Source organism: Phalaenopsis equestris, unplaced genomic scaffold (genome assembly GCF_001263595.1).
Source record: "Phalaenopsis equestris unplaced genomic scaffold, ASM126359v1 Scaffold000002, whole genome shotgun sequence".
Taxonomy (NCBI): Eukaryota; Viridiplantae; Streptophyta; class Magnoliopsida; order Asparagales; family Orchidaceae; genus Phalaenopsis; species Phalaenopsis equestris.
Window position 1 is genome coordinate 66,024,359 of NW_018164444.1, and position 23,087 is coordinate 66,047,445.

The 23,087-nt window shown below is 35.5% G+C and overlaps 1 protein-coding gene across 1 annotated transcript; it reads left to right on the forward strand.

The window, feature by feature from the left end:
- Window positions 1–226: 226 nt before the first annotated feature.
- Window positions 227–22,257, forward strand: LOC110026002 (serine/threonine-protein phosphatase PP1-like). The gene is made up of 4 exons (XM_020726741.1): window positions 227–762; window positions 19,027–19,586; window positions 19,800–20,015; window positions 21,980–22,257. The coding sequence occupies exons 1-4, from the start codon at window positions 588–590 to the stop codon at window positions 22,001–22,003; spliced, it is 975 nt and encodes a 324-aa protein (XP_020582400.1). The 5' UTR covers window positions 227–587; the 3' UTR covers window positions 22,004–22,257.
- Window positions 22,258–23,087: the final 830 nt, after the last annotated feature.

A 23,087-nucleotide genomic window follows, 5' to 3' on the forward strand; every position in this document is an offset into this window, starting at 1 on the left:
ATATATATGTATATATATATATATATATGGGATGGCACGCACAAGCATTGTTGCATAATATATAATCCTAGTTAATATATTCACCCAAATACAATTTATGCGACAATCCTTGTGCATACCATACAACCGTCCGCATATAGATCACGTTACAATCACGCTCCATTCTGACCATTCTCACATATCACATAAAAAATTTATGCGGTGTTTCCGTATAATATGCAGCCCTCATGTCTCGGACTCTAGTTGCCATGTTTCCCTGAAGGCTGAAAGTCAATCGCACTTCTGAGAGAGGGAGAGAGCATCCCCTTTTCCTTTCTTTCAGAAGCTGAAGCCGCCGCGATCGTGAGGAAACAAAGGTAAGAGAGACAGAGAGAGAAAGGAGAGACGCGTAGAGTGATGCTATTTCCAGAGATCGTAGTCTTAGCTAGGTCAAGATTACCCGGGGACCTTAGTTTCCATCTTTTACCTTGCAACTCTCGCTTCTCTCCCCTCAGTGGCCTTGCTGCCTGAGTCCGATTGATTTCTCTGAAGAGAAGATAAGGGTTTGTGTCGTGTTTTTAGGGTTGGAGGAGGGAGTATAGTGATTGATGGATAGTGGTCTTCTGGATGATATCATCCGGCGGCTGCTGGAGGTGAGAGGGAGGCCGGGAAAGCAGGTGCAGCTTTCGGAAGCAGAGATTCGCCAGCTCTGTGTTGTGTCGCGCGACATTTTTTTGCACCAACCTAATCTGCTTGAGCTTGAGGCTCCCATTAAAATTTGTGGTATAATTTACTCGTTCCTTTTTGGGAATTTGTGATTGGATGTTATTCGATCTTACTTTTTGTGAAATAGAATTCAGCTTTGGTAAGGACATGTGTTGGTGATGCGGGCATTGCATCATTGGCATCACTTTCGTCAATTTATTTCTTGAAGATAGGTGATATTCCTCGTGGAAGTAATAGTAGTTTGTTTGTTTTCCTCTCAAATTCAAGTTTTGTGTTTGGTTTGCTGTAATGTTTTTGCGTTGTTAATGGAGTAGGGATGAATTGTTTTGTCTTCCTGTAAGTTAATTGTTACTTGCTACTTTTGTGAGTTGTATAAACATTTAATGCAGAGGAAAGCGCAAAAATTTGCTTGCTTTTTACTTGGTTTAGCTTGGAGGATACCCCCTTTATACTTTAATAAGAGACATTATTTGGGATTTTTATGGGGAGGAAAGAGAAAAATATGCAGAGGATTTTTGGGCCGCATTTCTTTTGGGATTTGAATATATTTTCAAGAGGATATTTATATTATTCACAAACTGATTTGTATAACTTTCTTCTGTATTATAATTTGCAATACATGAAATGATTTGCCTTTATATTCATTGTTTTATCTGGTCTAAAATTACTCATCATGCTAGTTGATTCAATGTCACCCGCTGAAGTTCATATCAATTTTATGCTATCTTGAACTTAAAATTAACTTGCAGATCTTGTCCTTTGTCCACCTACACTAGTGCACTCTATTTTCCTTGAATGGGATATTCATATTTTTATTAAGATATTTAGTGCTAGCCTTGTAGTGCGAATGTTCTGGTAGCGTGCCAATCGAACCTTAGTTGGGAGATTTAGTGCGCTTATGGAAGAAATTAAGTATGCACTTAGAAGATTCAGCCAAAATTACAAGTAAAGATGATGGAGCCAAGGTATATATATCAAGAACTTGTAAGATAAACATGTTTTTATTGGTGGACTATTAGGGGTAGGTAGCAGAATCCATGTATTTTATTGTGCTCTTGTCCCAATCCTTAATTTGAAAATTACGAAAAAGAGTTTATTGACAATTAAAACTGAATCACGTGGCATAGTCTTCAATATGAATATGCTATCTGGGCCTAAATGAAAAGATGTTGGATGTTTGAAAAATTCTCTTAAAAATCACATGATGCTCAAAATAATTTCTCATAATCATTTCATTTGCTTCTTTCTATTGCAATTAAATGAAAATATGCCACTCAAGAGGATGCAATGGACAATGGAGAAATTCATTTAGCTGACCCCACTTAGTGGGATAAAGGCTTGTTGTTGTTGTTGTTATTGTTGTATTTCATATGCTTCTTTTTTGCTGGATTAGAGCATAAAATTTACATTATGCATTTTGGGTCCATTTGGATTTTTTTTATTTTTTATTTTTTATTTTTTGTGTGTGGAACATAAGTAGGAGAATTTCTAAATCAAATCCGTTAATATGAAGAAAAATTTTCTTTTAACCTTTTTATCACTTAACCTTTCCTTTTTTCCCCACTACCTACATAACATTTTATGTACCTCTTTATACTGGAGGAGAATGCAGATCATAAAATGGCGAAATAATGTGTTACAAGAAATTCAAGCTTTCTAATGCAGATATTTTAGGGTTTTTTATGAGAAAGGCAACACAAACTTAAGACGGTTAGTGCCAGGTTAGCATCAATCTATTCGACTTCATGGAGTCCTCTCGGCAACTATTCAACCCTCTCAGGAATTTTCTTATACATCCTCTTTCACTTCCTCTCACTTCTTATGTTTTGACCACTAATGAGCTATTTGAGAAATTATTTAATGAAAGTCTTAAGACTATCTTTTTGGAAGAACTTAATGAATATAATAGTATAGTGCATTATATAGATTCATTAAAAAAAGTGGATTCAACTTCGAGGAAGATACATAAAGATAAGTCTTTGGGTATATATGAGACATTTATTGAGATTTAGTAAATTATGTTTGATATTGGAGTATTTTGGTCCAAATTTAAGTTTTTGCAGCGCTACTTCGTTTCTAGAAATGATATGCACTAACAAAACTACATATGATAAGAATTAGGCAAGAGTTTGCTTGGTCATCATTCAAAAGTGATGCACCATAATTTAACTTTATTGTATAAGAAAGCAAGAAAAGCTAAGCTTGAACATCAGCCATAAGTGATGCATCTTAAATTAACTTTATCGTGGTGAAAAGCTTCCTGACATATGCTAAAATGTCATTTAATAGTGATGTATGGAACTTTTCCAACTTATTGTGAAAAGTGTGCAAGAGTTATCTAGATCTACCGTTAAGATAATATTTTCAACATGGAATTTGGGAATTTTAAATTGGAAGATAAGAAAATTGGTGGACATAGTAAAATGAAAAATATTAATTTTTTTTTTAGTAAGAACTTGAGTGGAAAATTGAAAATCCCAGTTGCTTTTGGGAAGCTTATAAGTTCTTGTCTATTGGAAATCCTAAAAATAAAAGTACAAGTGGGATACCTGAGAATTTTCGATTGAAACTTAATAGTGAAAATTATTAATGTCAATATGCTTTGATAAGCTGATTGATATTACATTAATCATTGATGAGAATATTATATAAGTGTTTAGTGATCATGAGTTAAAATAAGAAGTATTTTGGGGAAGAGGGGGATAAGCTATTACAACAAATATTTAGGGGGGAGAGGATATTTTGTGGCTGATTTAAATGGACATTTTTGTTGTACGAGGATGTGCTATGAGAGAACTCATATTTTTAATGAAATATGAGGTTTAAATATAATATGAGAAGCCATATTTCATAATAGCCCAGGGTATTGCATTAGTGATTTAATTGTAGGAGATGAGAAGTGAATGCAAGTATTTTAAGAAGTAAAGTCACAAAATCACAAATAAACCTCTTTTTAATTAGAAGAAAAGTAAATCTTCTCATAAATGTTATAAACAATTGCTTGGAAAAAAATGCTTACACAACTTAGAGTTATGATTATAATTGTATATTTAATGAGCATAAAAAATGATGAAATGAAATGATTGTCGTAAGATAAGATCATGGAATTTAATAACGACAACAACAAGAAGCCTTTATCCCACTAAGTGGGTTCGCTACATGATTCTTTTTTCTCCATTGTTGTGTCCTACATGATTCTTTTTTCTCCATTGTGTCCTATTGAGTGCCATATTTTCATTTAATTTTAATAAATTAAGATAATTTTTTATACAACATGCCCAAGTCTTTTTAGGTCTACCTCTACCTTTTTTAAAATAGGTCAAATATAAAGCACATACTCTTCTAACCTAATATTATCAGATGGTCGATGTTTAATATCACTAAATCATCTAAGACGACTTCCTCTAATCTTCTCAGCCATTGGAGCTACACCAACCGTTTCATGGATATATTTGTTTCACATTTTGTTTCTAAGTGTAAAGTCACTCATCCACCGAAACATTTTGTGCATAAAGCATTGCAGGTCTCACAACCATCTTATAAAATTTTCTTGTAAGTCTAAGCGATACTTTTCTATCACACAATAGGCTCAATGCATTCATGCACTTAAAAAATCCAACTTGAATTCTACTAATAACATCCCCATTTATATCACCATCACTTTGAACTATAAACCCGAGATATAAAAAATGTTCATTTTTTTTAATGATTCAATCACCCATTGTTACAACTCCATCACTAGATCTACTACTACTAAAATTATATTCCATGTATTTTGTTTTAGATTTACTCAAACTAAAGTAGACCAGAAATACCTAAGATCATGGAATTTAGAAGGTGAGAAATTGTTAACATTTTAATATAGATTACTAAGAGAGGTAAACCAGAATTATTTACTTGAGCCAAACCATGTTAGGATAAGATGGCTTCTTTTATGAAGAAGATTGTTATATAAGCTCAAGGAGCATTTAGTAATAGATCATACCCTAATAAAAAGGTTTTGTAGTTGATTGAGGAAAAAAAATAATTTTTAAATAGTGAACAAAGGTAAATATTATTATGACATGTAATAATTATAATGAAACTATAAATCTTGCAAGAAAGTTACGAGCAAAGCTAAAGTTATAGTTTTTGATGATTTATATAACATGTTTGATATTGAGAAAATAGAAAAATGAGATTTATAAAATAGTTATGGTTGCAGAAAAGATATATGGATTTAGATCAAGCTAAATACATTACAATTGAAGATAATAAGTTTTTAGTCAAAGATGAAGACATTATAAAAAGATGAAATTTTTATTTTAATAAATTATTAAGTGGTAGTTATATGGAAGAAATTATTTTGGAAGATTATAATGAACACAATACGTTGTATAGTATACATTGATCTAAAAAAGTAAAGTGGGGCTAGCTTTGAGAAAGATGTACTAGGGTAAAATTTTAAGTCTATACGAGCTAATGATATTTGTAGGATTATAAGAGATATTATGGTGGTTTGGTTAACAAATATTTTCAATTGAGCTTTAAAAACTAAGTGGATTTTAACTGATTGGAGAAGTAACATTAATATTTAAGAATAAAAATGATGTTTAAGATTGTGGTAGTTATAGAGGAATAACAGAATAACACTTTGGGAGTGTAATGGAACATAAACTTAGAAAAATTAGATCTTTTTTTATATAATCTATTTATAAAAAATATATATAGGTAGAAGGTAAATAATTTTCATAATTTTTTTGTTGAACATAGTAGGCAAATGATCATTTATCTTTAGAAATGATTTGACGTGCATAAGAAAAACGGGCATGCGTCAAAGATATGTTGAATTTCTTGAAGATGTACGTGTTGGCGAATTAATTGATATTTGGTAGTTGTGAAGTGATAAAAAAAGTTGCAATGACAAAAGTGTATAAAGGATTAGAATGGAGTCTAGATAATTTTGTTTCGGCTATATTGGATGCTTTTAAAAAAAATATCTAAAATGAGGTTCTAGTATATGTTTTTTTAGATGATATAATTCTAATGGGTAAGATATTTGTTGAAATTAGTGAACAATTAGACTAATAGAGAACATGTCTAGGAGATAGAGTAGCGTAGGTTACTCGCCTAGTTTAGCACTCATTAATTACTAAAAGCTTTCCCTTTGTTCAAAATGGCTTTTATCTTTTTACATAGCTTATTTTGCTCCTTGACTTGGGGGATTTATTTAAATGTGTAAATATAATTATGGCGTCTTTTTCAAGGATTAGCATATATTGTGCTTTTGTTTAATTTAATATGAAATTGATATTTATCTTCTTTTTCATTTTTTTTAAACTCTATCCATGATTTACTCTATTTCTGTCTACTTGTCATTTTTTATTAAAGATGAACCCTTCAATGCGTGGACCAGATGAATGATGTCTCTTAATGCTTTGGTCGTGGTCTTTCATACAAGATTTACATGAAGCGAATTAATTTATTATGGCGAACGATTGATATTTGTCTAGTCCATATCAATGATCAAAATTACTTCTTACTCTTGTCGCTTCATTGTTGTTTCACTTTTCTATTCCCCAACTTATTGGCCTTCACTTAAAGTATGCGATTTCATGAACTTCTATGTTACCATTTTGTACAATTCATATGATATTAGTAAATATGCATAGGTCCTTGGTGCATATATTCAATATGTTAAAATAATACTACGTTATATGTCCTTTTTTGTAATAATATAATTCTCTCTCATGATGTTGAATTTCTGAAGTTATTCAAGAGTTTTTAATATTTTGTACTTCTTAAAACAATGTGTGTCATGCTATGCTCTATGCACAAAGACACTGCAGGATCTTTGTACTATGGTGCGCTGTTTGCTATTGTTAAGTATGATTGATTTTCTTAAAACCATTCTAGCTGCAGCTTCACCAGAATCTCTCTTTTCTTTGATTCCTGGTCTCAGAATACATCTCTTTCTATGATCATAGACTTTGTTTTGGCTAGAATTTATGTGGAATAAAAGAGTATTATATATACAGAATTACTTGGAATGAATTTTGGGGCATTTTGGTCTTTTTTTCATTTCTAGAAAGCAGAATGTCACGTTTGTGCATGAATGTGAAACCCTTCCAGCAGCTGATTTCTAGAGGTATCTAATCAAAACTTGTTATGCTGCACACATAAATGCCCAATCCAAACGAGCTGCAGGAAACCCAAAAGATGCTTTTAAAATAGCATCACAGGACACACATTGTAATCCAAACAAAACCTAATATACTTTTGCAATAAACCAAACTAACTCTTAGTTTCCCTCTTCTCTTATTTTCATGCTATTTATTGTTACACATCCTGCGTTGTCCAGTAATTATAAATATTAACGATCATGAATCAAGTAAAATTTCTATCACTATCAGTGACTGCTTCTAAACATATTTATTTGTTTTCATTGAATTTGTGTTTAAAAATTGTTGATAAAGATCTAATAGCAAAAAAATTTTTTTTTTTCCTTTTTCACTTCTTGGACATTCTGCTCTGTAAAGGAACTTTATAATATTTCTTTTCCCATTTTTCCTTTTTATCCTAAAATGTCTTAATATTGGTCAAGAATCAGATCGACCATATTTTATTACATGTCATTAGATGGTTAAGGGACAAAAATTCTCTGAATTACTATTAGGTCCATTGCTTCTCTGTGCTTGGAATTCTACTCATCTATGGTACGTTGAAAACGTTAGCTGTGTAGTACAGCGCAAGATACCTCATGCTATGGCCTTCACGTTTTGTTTACATATTTATTTCTTTGCCTGTTTGCTTTCCCAGAATTTTTTGGAAGGATTAGACAAATGCTGCGTCAACATATAAAAACATATGAATTATGCAATATGTTTACGGGTGTTCATGTTAAACTTTCATCGGGGAAATTTAGTATAAATTTCTCCTTCAGAAATTAACTATTTCCAGTGTTATTGATGCGGGAGCGTCTCCCACTTTTGGTGTAGGATGCACATGAATGGAGTGTCGCAACTGCATTCCAAATGCCTGGACCGACTGGTCCAAGCAGGACAAAGCCGAACCGAACGGCTTCTCTTTCAATTGCTTTCCAATTTTTAGCATGTTTTCTATTATCCATATCTTCTACTTTACCCCTACATATTTGTTGTATTAGGGTATGAATTATCAATTTTGATATATTTTCGGACAGGACAACTGTCAACATCTCAGTTTTTTTCTTCGAAGGTTGTATCCATGGGTCTAGTGCTGCTTCGGTTGTATCTTGCTTTAGAGGTGGTGATCCCCGAGGCGTTGATGTCGGCACTAAAAAAAAAGTTGGGGGAGTTGCCCGTAGGAAGCTGTCGGTCTCCGGAATCGAAATCCCATCGCCCGCTTCGGAATGACGTTTAATTTACATATAGATTTAAGTTTAAAAAAATATGAAAATCAAACTGAACCCATATTTTTCATAGTTTAAAGAGCGTTTTATCGTTTTATCTCAAATCCTGTATCTATCCCGAAAGATAAACACAAGACTTGAGGGTGAAACTCGAACAAATAAACTAAGAAAAACATAACATCCGTTTGATCTGCAAAACCGTTTTATTTGCCGACAAATTTTTCTATTTAATATGAAAAATTAAATTGGGTTTATTTTAAGCTGGGTTCGGAAAAACTTCCTATAAGGGCAAACCTCTATAGTTAATTACATCTTAGATAACCATAGTTATTTAAGAATACTCTCGATAAAAATCAGGAAAAATTATCTTCAAGGAGGTTAAAAAAATAGAATTTTTCAACGAAATCGGACAAAGATGTGTGGAAAGGGGAATGGTTCAAACTTAGAGCATTTATTGTAGAATCCAAAGGAGGAAGAACTAGGATATGTCACTGATTCGAAGGAAAACCTCGGTGACTTCCCAATCTACCCTATGGTTTGACTTCAGTTTCGAGGAGAAATTATTCAAATGTTTCATCCTGCCAATTTTATTTAATTAGGGTTTACATTCGTATGAAACGATCACACAAACAGTCTGGAAGATACGAGGATTTAGGTCGTGACGAACGACAACTTTGGAATCCTAAAATCAGTTAGGACTTAGATTGCACAATATAACTGTACAAATGCCTAACAAAAAGTTGAGGATTTATGTTGCATTAGGCAAACTACCTCAAAATTTTATGAATTGTTGTTTAATTCTTAGGAATGAATGACTTAGCTGGGGATGACATGTGCTGTTGAAGATGGTCGTGCTGCCCACCGCGCTAGCTCCAAGTTCCTTGTTGTGACGAGTTTAAATTTTTTAGGGTGTAAGGTTATGATGTCAAATCAAGCGGCCATATGATTGTAGTTATTTAAACATTCTAGGGGAACAGGTTGAAGTTGTACAGTGTATTGAATGGCAGTAGAGTATGTAACACATGACAAGCAGTAGAGTATGCAGTAAAGAGAACAATACAACATGCGGTGTAAAAAAAAAGTATACGGTATAGCAGAAAAGTGATTACAAGAAAGTAACATGCTGTAAACATAAAATAAACCTGCATACCTGGGGGATCCGCTGTTCCTTAAGTGTAGTTGATGGAACAGGTACAAATAGAACATGCTGAAATACATCATATAAACGAAAGCAAAAGAAGAAAAGAAACGTCACCTGGAAAATTCGAGAAAGAACGGTAAATGACCCACGATGGAAAATTCAGGAAAAATCAACAAATAATCCATGACGAAAAGCTCGAGAAAATTGACGAGTAACAATTCAAATAAAATCCTCATAACCTCGGGAAAATCCCGGAGAAAAGACCACGAGTGTTTGGTCCAAAAATTTCAATAAAACATATGAAAAAGTCGGAAAAGAGGGGACCGCAAGCACTCGGGTCGGGGCTAGACTCAGATATATGTTTGTACTCGAGGGTTGTCGAAGGCTACTTGGTCACCCGGATGTATAAAGCCCACACTCAATTAGAAGAGTGTCCTATCGAACCCAACTTAGGAGGGTACTCCTTAGCCCAAACAGGTAATCAACAGGTGAACAACCAATGTTCCAATGTTTAAACAACCAATGTTTAAAATGTATTTAAAATTTATATTTTTGGCATGCACATAGATTTCAGACATACAAAAGAGGGTTGTATTAATTTTGTTTGTAGCGAAAAATATATTTTTGTTTAAAAAAGGTTATTTGTTCTTGTCAAATTTGTTTTTCATCAATTTTGAAAAGTGTAGTTGTCCACGAGTTGATCACGCTGTCGGGCGTAAGACCGCCAACAACTTAAGAAGGTACAGGTCAACTCCCGCTAGTCTTATGTCGGTGAATGATATGACATCCTACGGTTCACTGGGTCCGTGGGGGGGTGTCCCAAAGTCGTAGGATGGAACATCATGCTGCTCTATCACCAGTGTGCCTTTGTCATCACCGCCCTAAACCCCACAATAAAACCGAATTACTTGCGACCTTGCTTGATGGTTTCACGTATAGCAAAAGACTATACGTGGATGCTTATGCATCGGACATAAGCATCGAAAATCGAACCAAGAAACAAGGAAAAAAAACAAAAATGAGGTGAGAGAGAGGAGACACTGATCCACCTAAAACATCAGAAAGAAGGAGGATGAATCAACTCTCAAAACTCATGACAAAAAGATCTGAAAAAGGAGGCCCCAAGATTCTTGAATCAATCCGAAATGATATCACTTTCTCATTTGGAGGGTATCTCTTTCCAATCTTGTCTTGGGCGAATCGAAACGGGCCCAAGTCAATGTGACAACTGTATACGTGGCTCCACCACTGACTACCCATCCATACACACCCAAGTTTGCGCTCAAATGATATCACAACTAAAATGTCCAACTCCCGAAACATCTTTTATAAATTCAATTTATATCAACCATATACTCTCCTGAAATAAAATTTCAAAGTCTTTCAAACTTCACAACTCGAACAAAGGAAAGTAACCCAGGGACGACAACTACTTATACTTCCAAAATCATGCCAACATTAAAGCCATCCAATTCCAGACTTAATTAAAAGCTCCTTATATCAAATAAGCATGAAATCATCCGACTAAAACCATATAAATGCTCACGGTTAGGCTCAACAAAGAGATGAACAACAACTAAGGCTCTCGGCCAAAGCAACCCATAAGGAAGGCAACTACTAAGGCTCACGGTTTAGGCGATCAAGGAAAGGAGGGGAGTTGTTAAGGCTCACGACTCAGGGCAGCGAGGAGCGGCTGCTAAAGCTCACGACCAAGGTAAGAAACAGGGCCAAAAGAGGCTCACGACCAAGGTAACCCAAATCAATTACATGAGGACCTTTGATATACATAAGAGAGTGCAAAACATAACTATCATTTTGAGATTGACTAATTTAATCCACTAATAATCATCCAAGTAGTTCAAGTCCAACAAGGTCTAAATCCAATTAAGGAGCCTTCAGTATGTCTCACGAGTAGGGATAGGAAGCAGCTCAAAACATCCACCAAGCCTTTCTAGTAGGGACAAATATAAAGCACAAACATACTCTCGGGTAGGAACTAAAGCCACTAAAACCACACCCAAACTACCTTTCGGGTAGGGGCAGAACAAGACAAAATTGAGCTCCCAACAAGAGTAAAACTGAGCCGCAGCTAAGGCTCAAACCAAGGCCACAATAAAGGCTAGAAACATCTTCATGCTCTCAAAATATCAAAATATAGGGCTACCACATGTTTCAAACAAGAATAGCTATGAAACTCTTCCAAATCAAAATAAATTTCTTCACAGTACGTGCTTTTAAGTAAAAAATGATCATAAAATGCCAAAATCGAGCCCCTAGCAGGGGTTAAAGCAACTAAAACCGCACCCTCCCACAGCTCTTGAGCAGGGGCAGGAACAAACACCAAAAACAGACTCTCGGATAGAAGCTAAGGCCAGCAAACCGAACCCCCAAACAAAGCCAAACCGAACCCTTCAAGGTCCAGAAGTAAAGTTCGAGCAGTTAGGACAAAACTTCAACAAAAACCAAAAGCCAAGTCTCAACAGAAATTAAAACTTCAGGCACCTTAAGATAAAATCGAGCCATCCAAAGCCAAGGAACAACCCGCATGCCTTTGAAACATCAAAATATGGAGCCAATATACATCTTAAATAAGAACAACAACATAAAGAACATATTTGGGCTACCAACTTAACTATTCCAAGCATGAAACAATTTCTAACAGATATTTGAGCAGGAAAGATGTCTCACGAGGAGCTAAACTGAGCCATCAAAACAAGTTACAGAGCTTTCCAAATTAAATAAATTTTCTCATAGCATGCATTTCAAGTAAGGGAAAGCCACAAGAGCTAAACCGAGCCATATACATGTATAAAAAGTAAAGCGAACTCTCTAGCATTCATTTTAAGCAAGAGTGATAGTAACAAAAAGCTTTCCAGTGCATTCCAACATGTATTCCAGAGGAGCAAATTTCATTTCAAGGATACATCCATAATACTTCCAAATATTTCAAGCAGAAAAGGGGAAAACAACTAATAACATGCTTTGCTTTTTATCGATTCAAATAAATAACCATAACTGGCCCCTAGAACATGCTCACATTTCCATCTCTAGATGCTTGAGTAATAAATATTTCAAAAATATAGGTGCAATTTCACCCTAGCATGCTATACCATCCACAGCACCAAGCTCAAGGGCTCGACAGAGGGAAAACCGAAAAGAAGCAAGGCACAGAGGGGAGAGAAGGTACCTCCTTAATGCAGAACCAAAGTAAAAAAATTTCAGAAAGGTACTTCACAGCCTAAACTCTTCTCCAACAACAAGAGGAAACCGACCCAAACACTAGGAACTAAAGAAGAAAGTAAGAAAGGAATTTGACAGAGTTTCCCCTCCCTCAGAGATTTTTCGGCCCACTGAAATGCTCTAAGTAGAGCTTAATATAGATGAGAGAGCGATCGAAAGATCGTATACGGTTCGAGGAATCGAACGGAGCAGACGCTCCATGCGGGCTGCTCGAGAAGCAGAGGGTAAGGTTCTCGCAGGGGATAGGATCCACGGCAATAATAAGGGGATGGGTCGTTTGCGAGATTGTTTCGTGTGCGAGAGGTACGGGCGCGGGAATCCAGCGCTACAGACGGGCGAGAGATGAACCGAGCGAACGAGCCACGTTAGGGCTGAGGCCCACAGGTTCGAGCGAAAGAAGAGAGGAGGGGGGAAGATAGATTTAGGTTTAGGTATTAATAAATATTAATAATAATAATAATAATAATAATAATAATAATAAAATATTATTTATTATTATAATTAACACTTAAACGTGTATTTTTCTCCGGACGTGTCGTTGCGGTGAAACGAACGTCCCCTCTAAGCAGGATCGACGTTCCGGACGCGTCGGCGCGGTCTGTTCTGTCATCCAGAGTCGTTTGGACAACCTCGTCGACGATCGAGACAAAAACGCGTCGCGACCCGAACCGCATCAAAAACTCTGCTCGGGCTCAATCAAACAGGACGATACAGAGTGCGACGACGCCAGATCAACGCATACAGTCAATCCTAAGGCCAACAAGCCTATGAGGATTCTTCTTGAGCTCCCTCACAGTAGCCCCACCTACTAAGTGCTAGAGGTCAAAAATTACCATGCAAAACGTCAAGTCGAGCAAAGAAAAGCTCAGAATTTCTAACGGGGATGACTCTTTTGCTAGTTTTCTAGGAATAGTCAACAAAAAAGTCCTACGTTTAGAACCTAAGCTATCAAAAAGGAGAGACTAGACCTCTGCCAAAAGTGAGGTCAACAGGTGAGTATCCTTTTCTATCCTTCCCTCACATCCTTTTACTGTTGTCGTCATCTTTCCCTCTTGTAGCCACCCCACAAAGCATATATTGTTGAATACCTGCAGTTCTGGCTGCCGCCATCTCTCTCCCAGCCCTCCGCTTCACTGCCGCTGCTTTTACAAACTTTTCGCTTCACTGCCACCGTTGTTCCAAGCCTTACGCTTCACTGCATCGTTTTTCCAGCCCTTCCCTTGTTGTTTCCTGCAGCCGTCAACCCTCCAAGCCACTTTATACGTTGTTCATCCCCCTCTTTCTTGTTGCCCCTGCCTAGGACAACAATCACACTTGTAGTTCCTGCAGTTTTGCACCTCCCCCTCGTGGTTGCCCACCCACCTTTGCTGCCACCACGCCTTCTAGCCCCTCCCCCACCCTTTGCTACTTCTCAGGAGGACCAAAACTTCTCTTATCATTTCCAACACCCTAAGATTGACCCCCAGTTTGAGTTTGAGTTGTCGTTTGTCACAATTTTAGATTTTTGTGTCATATTTGTTGTTATTACCATTTCAGTGTGTTGGTTGTAGCCACATATTTGCATTTCAGTAATAATATATGTTTGATTATTGTCAGTTGAGTTAATTTTGGTATCATTTGGTATCAAAACTATTTTACCTAGTCCTATCCTAGGGTTACTGAAGTCCCCCACTACCTAACCTAATCTCCACAAAAATATCGTTTGTTGATTTTTCAAATCGGTCACACAAAAAATTTCTTTCTCACTCTACATCATTCTTATACACCCTCTTCCACCTACCCAAACCGAAGCCCTAGCCACAACATCAAAGAGACAATCGTCGGAGATAATTGAGAGGAAATACCACAATGCCTTTTATGAGAAAGAGATGCCCAAGAATCTTCTATAAAGACGGAAAATCTTCCTAGTGCAATACAAGCTTGCCATCTTTGAGAGGGGCAATCCAAAAGGGTCACCCGTAGCCACAACGGTGACTTGATTGAAAGAATATATTAAATCTCTTTCATTAAGCATATTCTATAAATGAAGAACCCCTACCCCGAAGAGTTAGCATGAAATAGTATGGGAGTTTGAATCTTAAAGTAAAGGTGGATTTGTCATATTTTGACGACCACTTTGATCTGGAAGAGGTTATCAAGTGGCTCTAAACCATGGATTGTGTCTTTGAGTACCAAGATATCCCACCAGACATAATGGTAAAGCTAGCTAGCTGTCAGTAAGTTAATTAAGAGCACATCTCGGTGGTGGGAGCAGTTGAAGATTCTTCGACAGTAAGAAGGAAAGAGTAAAATTACTACCTAGTCAAAGATGAAGAGGGAGATGCCGTGTTAGTACTTTCCAATTCATTACAAACAAAATGTTCATACCTTAGTTTCAAAAGTGGAGAAACAACATCACCGGATGACCGTGTGACGTCTCGTTTCAAATACCAAGGTAATTGAAGAGGAGGAGAGGAAGTGAGTAGTCAAGAAATCGAAGATGAGGGAGAGAAAGTGAAGAGTCGGGAAAACAAACGTTACCTTCGATCTATAAAACAAAGATGAGATTGATTTATCTATAGAGTCGATCAACACACAAGAAGGAATAAGGGCCTCAAAGCTCGATGGTTGTTGCATGCGTCTAGGGCAGAGAGGACGACGACACAAAAGGCTTTCGGTGCGAAGCTGGAGCATCTCTGTGATTGGTGCTTTGGCTGATCGAAGGAAGTCGAGAGAGAAGCTCTTGTGATCTGCGAGCGCAAAGGAGGACAAGACGCAAGCAGGAGCAAATCGTGTGAACTCTAGCCTTTTGGTGTGGGTCCTAGAAGGAAGGTTCAAGAGAGACCTGAGCATTCTGTGCGAAGGAAGAAAACAAGCCGATTGTGTGAGGAGGAAGAAGAATCATAGGGGACACGCGCCTATTCGAATTTTAGTGAAGAGGAGGCAGAGCCGTGCGAGGGAGAGGGGAAAAGAAACTGTGCCTAACTATTGAGTTTAGGATTTTAAGTTTTATATTTTGATAATATAAATTATTAAAGTTGTATATAGGTAGTAAAAATATTAAATAATAATAGTATGAAAGATTCAACTGAAATATGAAAATAAAGTTTACAATTTCTTATTTAAATTAGTGGGGGCATTAATTGAATATTGAATAAAATTTAATGCAAATCATTAATGTTGATTTAGTTATAGTTTTGATAGTCAAGTAACATGAATACTTAAAAACTTTTAACATAACATAATTATTTAGTTAAACATAATAATATGCTGAAACTTTTTTTATTATGATATCATAGGCAATTAACTATTTGAGATAGATTAAGCGTGTATGAAGATTTAAGACAAGTATGATTTTGAGGTGGGTGCTCATGTTCTTATACTATGCTAATATTTTGTTTCTTTTAGACTAAATGCATTTATGATTATTAGCGCTAGTTATATTGAAATCGATATAAATTCATGATTTATAATTTTATTGAATTTTTGTTTATATTATAGAAATGATGTGTACTTAGCCATTTTTTTATATTATCATTGATATTGAATGTTATACATATATATTAATTGCTATGCAAATGAGAATGAAATAATCATTATTAAATAGTGATTTTTATAGCATGATGGCAAGTGCATGTTTAAATTTGATAGAGTCATCCTTTTATAGTATTAGCAGGGAAACACTAAGTTACATATGCTCGTAAATGAAAAATGATAATGATATTGATATTGATATTGAAGTACCTTAATTAGTACAATTTTTAGACAATATTTCTATGACATTTGTACGGATATAGAATGATATATATATGTTATTTATATATTAAAATTTATTAAATAACATGAAATATCGTAAGTGATCATATTCTTAAAATATCAAATATTTTATATTGTTTTATTAAAAGCTCAACTAACATGCATTTTATTTTCTTTTTCTTGTATTATTGTAATTTAGAAGTGTGAGTGCTCGGTGATTTTAGTTAGCTCACAGTTATTTTAAGCTAAATTCTCATGAGTAATTAATTTACTAAAAAATGAGCGATATAAGATAAAATATTTATGAAAGACGCAGACAACCTGTTATGAGGTAAATTTAATTATATTGTCTTAATTTAATTTCTTCAGTGATATTTTCATTTGTTAAATGTTAGATGAATACATAAAACTTAATTTCTACCGTCCGACCGTCTTTACCCGCCTTGGTTAATTCGAATTCTCGGGTCAAGTTGTGGCAGACCACCATATCTTACATACAATTCAACTCCAGGATCAAGCAACAGGAGTACATCTAGCTGAACATGCAAGCTGACCCCGTCTGAGCAGACATTAATTCAGAGGGGAGAATAGATGGACAAATCTTCATTCTAAAATTCTTTCCAGTCAGGAAGTGTTTCATGTGTAACGAACTTGGGCATATTGAGTCATTGCCCAATCAGGAGAATGATTTATCTCACCAAGCAAAGAATAGTTGAAGAAATGGACAATAACACAATAAACACTGAAAAAAGTGAGGATACAAAAGAGTACCAGATTTCAACTAATGAGCAAGAAAAATACAGTTTAAGATGAGTTAATGAGAGAGATTCTAATAGAATTAGATTGGTGGTCCAAAACGGTCCAAGCTGAAACGACAACATAACATGGCAGCCTCATATAAGAAAATTTCATATGTTGTTGATATAGTTACCCTTACTAAGGGAGGTCCAATATGTCAAAGATGACACTTTTATGTCTTTTCTGGAAGACTAAATGAAATCATTTGATAAGTAAAATTAGTTTAGCAATGTACCCACTGATAGATGATCAGACAATGGTGGATGAACCACAACATTGGATATCACTTTAGGATCTTTTGGGGGAAGAACATTTTATAATGGGATCTACGTATTATCGTAGAAGAAGAGGCCTCTCATGAGTGCTTTGTTTTGGAGTTGTCCAACCTACCATGGATTTCTTCATAGTTGATCAAATGGGGTAGATTAACCACAACATTAGATATCACTGGATCTTTGGGGGAAGAACATTTAATAATAGGATCTAGGTATTACCGGAGAAGAAGACGCCTCTCATGAGTGGTTTCTTTTGACAGTTCTCCAACTTGCCATATATTTCTTCCCATAGTTGATCCTCCTTACAAACTTTTTTATCAAATACACTCAGACGAGTACAAGGAGGTAAAGAAGCAATTACAAATTTATTGGTTCAGGGCTTGGCTTGTGAGGATACCTATTCACATGCAGTTCCAGATCAAGTTGTGACAAAAGATGATGGATACTTATTCTATCAGGATGGAGCTTTGGAATAGCAACTCCTACACGATTGACTTACTGAGAAGTTACAGTTGAAGTGGTCGGCCTAACGTCCTAATATGAGGAGATAGAAGCTTAGATGGATGACGTCAAAGTTCCATCAATATCGGGAGACTGATGCGGGATTGTCCCGCTTTTGATGTTGGGTGCACATGAGCGGGAGTCTCGTGACCACGTTCCAAATTCCTGGACTGATTGGTTCAGGCAGAGTAGAGCCGAACCGAACGACTTCTCTTTCAATTTGCTTAATGATTTTTAGCATGTTTCTTCTTATACATTCTTCCTTTCTAGTCATATCTTACATATGTGTTGTGTTAGGGTTTGATTTCTCAGTTTTGGTGTATTTTCTATTGGGACAATTGTCGGCATCTCAGATTTCCCCTTCAAGGTCTGTATCCAAGGGTCAAGTAGTGTTTCACTTGTATATCGTTCCCCAGGTGGTGACTATCCCCTTATACTCCTCCCCCGCATCCTTCCTTTTGATATCACCTTTATCTTTCCTTGCTGCAGCCACCCCACATAGCATATCTTGCTGAATTTCTGCAATTCCGGCCTTCCCCATCTCTGTCCCAGCCCTCCGTTTCGCTGTCGCTGCTGTCCAAACCTTCTGCTTCTCTATCATTGCTCTTCAAGCCCCTCCCTTGCTGTTTCCTGCAGCCCTCAACCCTCCCAGCCACTTCTCCTGCTGTCCAAACCTTCTGCTTCTCTGTCATTGCTGTTCAAGCCCCTCCCTTGCTGTTTCCTTCAGCCCTCAACCCTCCCAGCCACTTCTCCTGTTGTCCAACCCCACTTTCAACCACATTTTTTCTTTCTCACAGCTTCGCACATACCCCTCGCGGTTACTCACCTACTATTGTTGTCGCCACACCTTCCAGCTCTTCCCCCATCCTTTGCTACCTCTTTGAAGGACCAAAGCCTAGCCTATAACCACTAGCACTCCGAGATCCACCCTAATTTGGGTTGGTGTTGTGTCTGTGTTATTTCCATTTCAGTGTTGGTTGTAACCACCTATTGGCTTTTTGGTAATAATATTTGTTTGCTAATTGTAGTTTAGGTTAACTCTACCATCTGTTATAATGCTGAGTATTCTGTTTGGGTTTGTTATTCCCATCAAGGAATGTTTTTGGAAGTAGTAGAAGATCATACAAGTGAGATTATATTTGTTTGATGATATTTCATGATGTTAGAGAGGTTTTTGTCTTAAATTTTCTTGAGATTCCTTTCTCATCTTGAACTTGTGCATCTTCTCTGCACATTTTATGATGGTTTCTTCTTCTTCACAGGGGACATTCATGGTCAGTACTCTGATCTGTTACGTCTCTTTGAATATGGAGGCCTTCCTCCTGCAGCTAATTACCTCTTCTTGGGCGACTATGTTGACCGAGGGAAGCAGAGTCTTGAAACAATATGTCTCCTTTTAGCCTACAAAATCAAATACCCTGAAAACTTCTTCCTTTTGAGAGGCAACCATGAATGTGCTTCAATAAACCGAATATACGGATTTTACGATGAATGTAAACGTAGATTCAACGTGAGGATTTGGAAAGTTTTCACGGATTGCTTTAACTGCCTTCCTGTGGCGGCTCTTATTGATGAAAAAATCCTCTGTATGCATGGAGGTTTATCTCCGGACTTGCATAGTTTGGATCAGATAAGAAACCAAGCCCGACCAACTGATGTTCCTGAGACTGGTTTACTTTGTGATCTTCTCTGGTCTGATCCTAGCAAAGATGTACAAAGCTGGGGAATGAATGATAGAGGGGTTTCCTACACTTTTGGTGCTGACAAGGTGTCTGAGTTTCTTCAAAAACATGATCTAGATCTTATATGTCGTGCTCATCAGGTTAGGAATAATGAACCCTAAACCTTTTTAAATTCAAGCTAAAACAGTGATTGTGATTTTTACTGATGTATCAAAATTTTCCGCATGTTTTTTATATTCTTTTTTGTGTGGACATGATCTAATCATATATGTTGTGCTCGTCCGGTTAGGAATCATTCTTGTGCAGTCTTTTATTTTGTTTTGGTGTTAATAGATCTTTAGTTTAGTTTTCAGGTTGTTGAAGATGGCTATGAGTTCTTCGCTGATAGGCAACTGGTCACGATATTCTCAGCACCAAATTACTGCGGAGAATTTGACAATGCGGGTGCTATGATGAGTGTGGATGACACTCTTATGTGTTCCTTTCAAATACTAAAGCCGGCGGAGAAGAAGAAACCAAACTTTGGAAGTACTACTAGTAAATTGGGGACACCTCAAGCAGGAGTGAAGGTACGTGTAACTCTTGGATTTGTTGTTGAACATTAATTTACTAAAGCATTCAATTTATAAATCTGAATGGAAGAGGACAAGCCATTAAGCCCGCCTTTAAAAAGTCAGATAAGGCAGATTTTCTACCTTTAAAAAGTCAGGATTAGGCAGATTTTGATGAACTCATTTTCAAATCTGATGATTTTTTGTCCTCATCTTTATGAGTGGACCTGTAATTTTGTATCATATTCATTGAAGTCATAGAGAATCAAATTTATTAGTCATTCAGAAAAGTTGTGTGCAAGGTTATGGAATATGGACTTCTATACTTGAGAAATAATTTGGGTTTAAGCCAATAAAATCCATTATAAACTTAATTTATGTTGCCAGGTAATTGAAAAAGTATAGAATGATGAAATAGATTTCCATAAGATTTTTATTGATCTTAATTTACAAGCATGTGAATTAATTTGATTTTCATTAAGGAGAAGATGTGTGTATGAATGCATTTTGTATATGGAATTTACTAAATATTTATATAATACAGTACGGGTTTCTATTATAAGAAGTTGTGAAGTAACCTTGGAATCCTTAAACATGCTAGGTTTTTATCAAGGATCTTAATGACTTATGTATCTTTTTTATTGGTTATGAATATGGTTACAAATGATATTCGGAATGAGGTATTGTATCTCTTGGCTTAGTTATAATCAACGACACTTCTAGTAGACAAGTGAAAGTTTAAACTATGAAGAAGATGCTTAATGGATTAGAAGTTGAACAACTGAATTTGGAACGAACAATTTGATGGTGTGATATATTTATTATTAATTAATATTTTTAGAAAATAATGTTTTGTTTGGGTTGGGCTGACGTATGCTCGAGCCCTTTTAGCTTGCCACCCATCAAACAATTTTTATGGCCACTATAAAATTTTGACTCCTCTCATTTACAAGACTTTTGTTACTTAGGAGGCTTAAATCACTTTTCTCATTTACTCAACCAAGTTGTCAACCACCTACTGTCACCCATAACTAATCATTTTAGTAAGATCACCGACTACTAACACTCAGGTTATTGATAGCCACATATGCGGCAGCACCTCTTGATTCATCCACTTTGGCATCAAGATTTATGTAGTCTGGTTTTAATGAACCTAATGGAACTTAAAACTACTCCCAAGTTGTTTTTGGATCTATGTCAACCCCAATTTTTTTTTAACCAACCAATCAACTTTACTATTCCTAATGCTTGTCTCTCTTTATTTATCATTAACTTAATTAGCTTAAAACATAAGTTGGAAAGAAATAGGCTCAATTTTTAAAAGTGATAACTAAATGTGATACGTAAATGTATTTAAAATTTGGTTTACATATGAGTGGATATAATTGTTAGAGTTAAATGTTAGGTGGTTAAAATAGAAAAATGTCCTACAATATTGCACAACAATAGAATATCATAAAGATTTAAAGGTGCATTTTATAAAATTGCAGTTAGGCTAGCTATGTTATATGAATCTGAGTGTAAAGCAATAGAGCTATTAAGATGAATGTGTCACATAAGTGAGAATAACATGAATGTGCAGTTAAACTATAAATGATAAAACTAAGTAGATTATATTGGAAGGAAGGTGAGAGTGGGAGTATCATCCAGTAAAGATAATCATAACAAAAGAAAATAAAGTAAGATAATTTAAGCATGTACAATAAAGAGTAGAAAATACACAAATAAGATGAGTGTATAAAATTAATGTTGAAGAATTTAAAAAAAATGGTAGACTAAAGATAACGTAGTGCAAAATAGGTTTTACAATTAGTGCAATATGAGCGAAGACAAAGGGAAATTAATGATTCATAAAGCAGCCGCAAATAGTTGGGAAAAATTTAATGATGTTGATTGCATTTTCAAGTAGTAGAATTACATATCTTTCTGACTGGTAGTACAATTGCACTTCACACCTTTAATTCTGACTAATTTGGTTGCAGTCTTTTCTTGGGGCAAAAGTTTGAGGGCTATTTCAGAGATCCATTCACAAGATTGAGCTCATCGGTTTGATGCATTATTTCATGAAGGAGATTTCATTTTCGGGTGTGGTATGCAGTTTGAATCTGTAATAGTACATAATGATTACAGGACAATTGAGTGATTAAATGATTGAGCCCTAAATTTCTGTAAATGATGAGCTTATGCTTCTTCAGAGGTAAATTACTTGAGATGTTAATTGCTCCAATTTTCAGTGTAATAATAAGACCCCCTTTCACTATTAGTTCTGTAGCTTTACCTGTGGATGGTTCCTGATGCTCAGTAGTAGCTGTTTGAATTGCATTTTTTTCTCATACTGATATAGTAGTATTATTCTACTTTTTGGGGTGTTTGTGATGGTGATGCCCAGAGAGCTTTTTTACCTGATTTAGCTTGTATTCTAAATCTCTTTTCTTAGTTTTGGAAGAATTTATCAGAACAGTTCATTTATGATCTTTTGTGAATCGTATGAACATCTGCTGGTGTTCTCAATAGATTTCATTCTAAACATTTTGTTTTTTTGTAATAAAATACTAATATGTGTTTCCTTCAATCTTATTGGTCCCCTAATACGAATATTGCTTATCATCAAATTATAGATTTTTTTTATAATTATCATATTTTTGTGGGATAAATGCTTGTTGTTGTTGTATCGTATTTTAATGTATCGGCTTTCTTACCATTTTACAGTAATATGACTATTCATTTTATCTTTTTTTATTAGTCTTTTCATGAAATATACATTTTAATATTGTTACTAGCTAGAAAATACAGGGTGATAGAGATGAATAAATGTCTCAGCATTGTACTAAGATTTAGCACACACATAGATAAACAAAATGTTGTAATAGGAGTTCTCAGAGATTTTAATTGAAAAATTGAAAATAAAAAAAATCATATTGTCTGGCCTAATTAGAATAATTCATCATGTATTTAAAGTTATAAAGTTTCACTTCTCTTTAACTAAAGAAGATGGTGTTCCAAAAATATGAGTACTTGTCCTACTATTCATTCAATGATGATTGGTAGACACCAAAATTAAAATGAGTAGACAACCATTAACTTATTTCT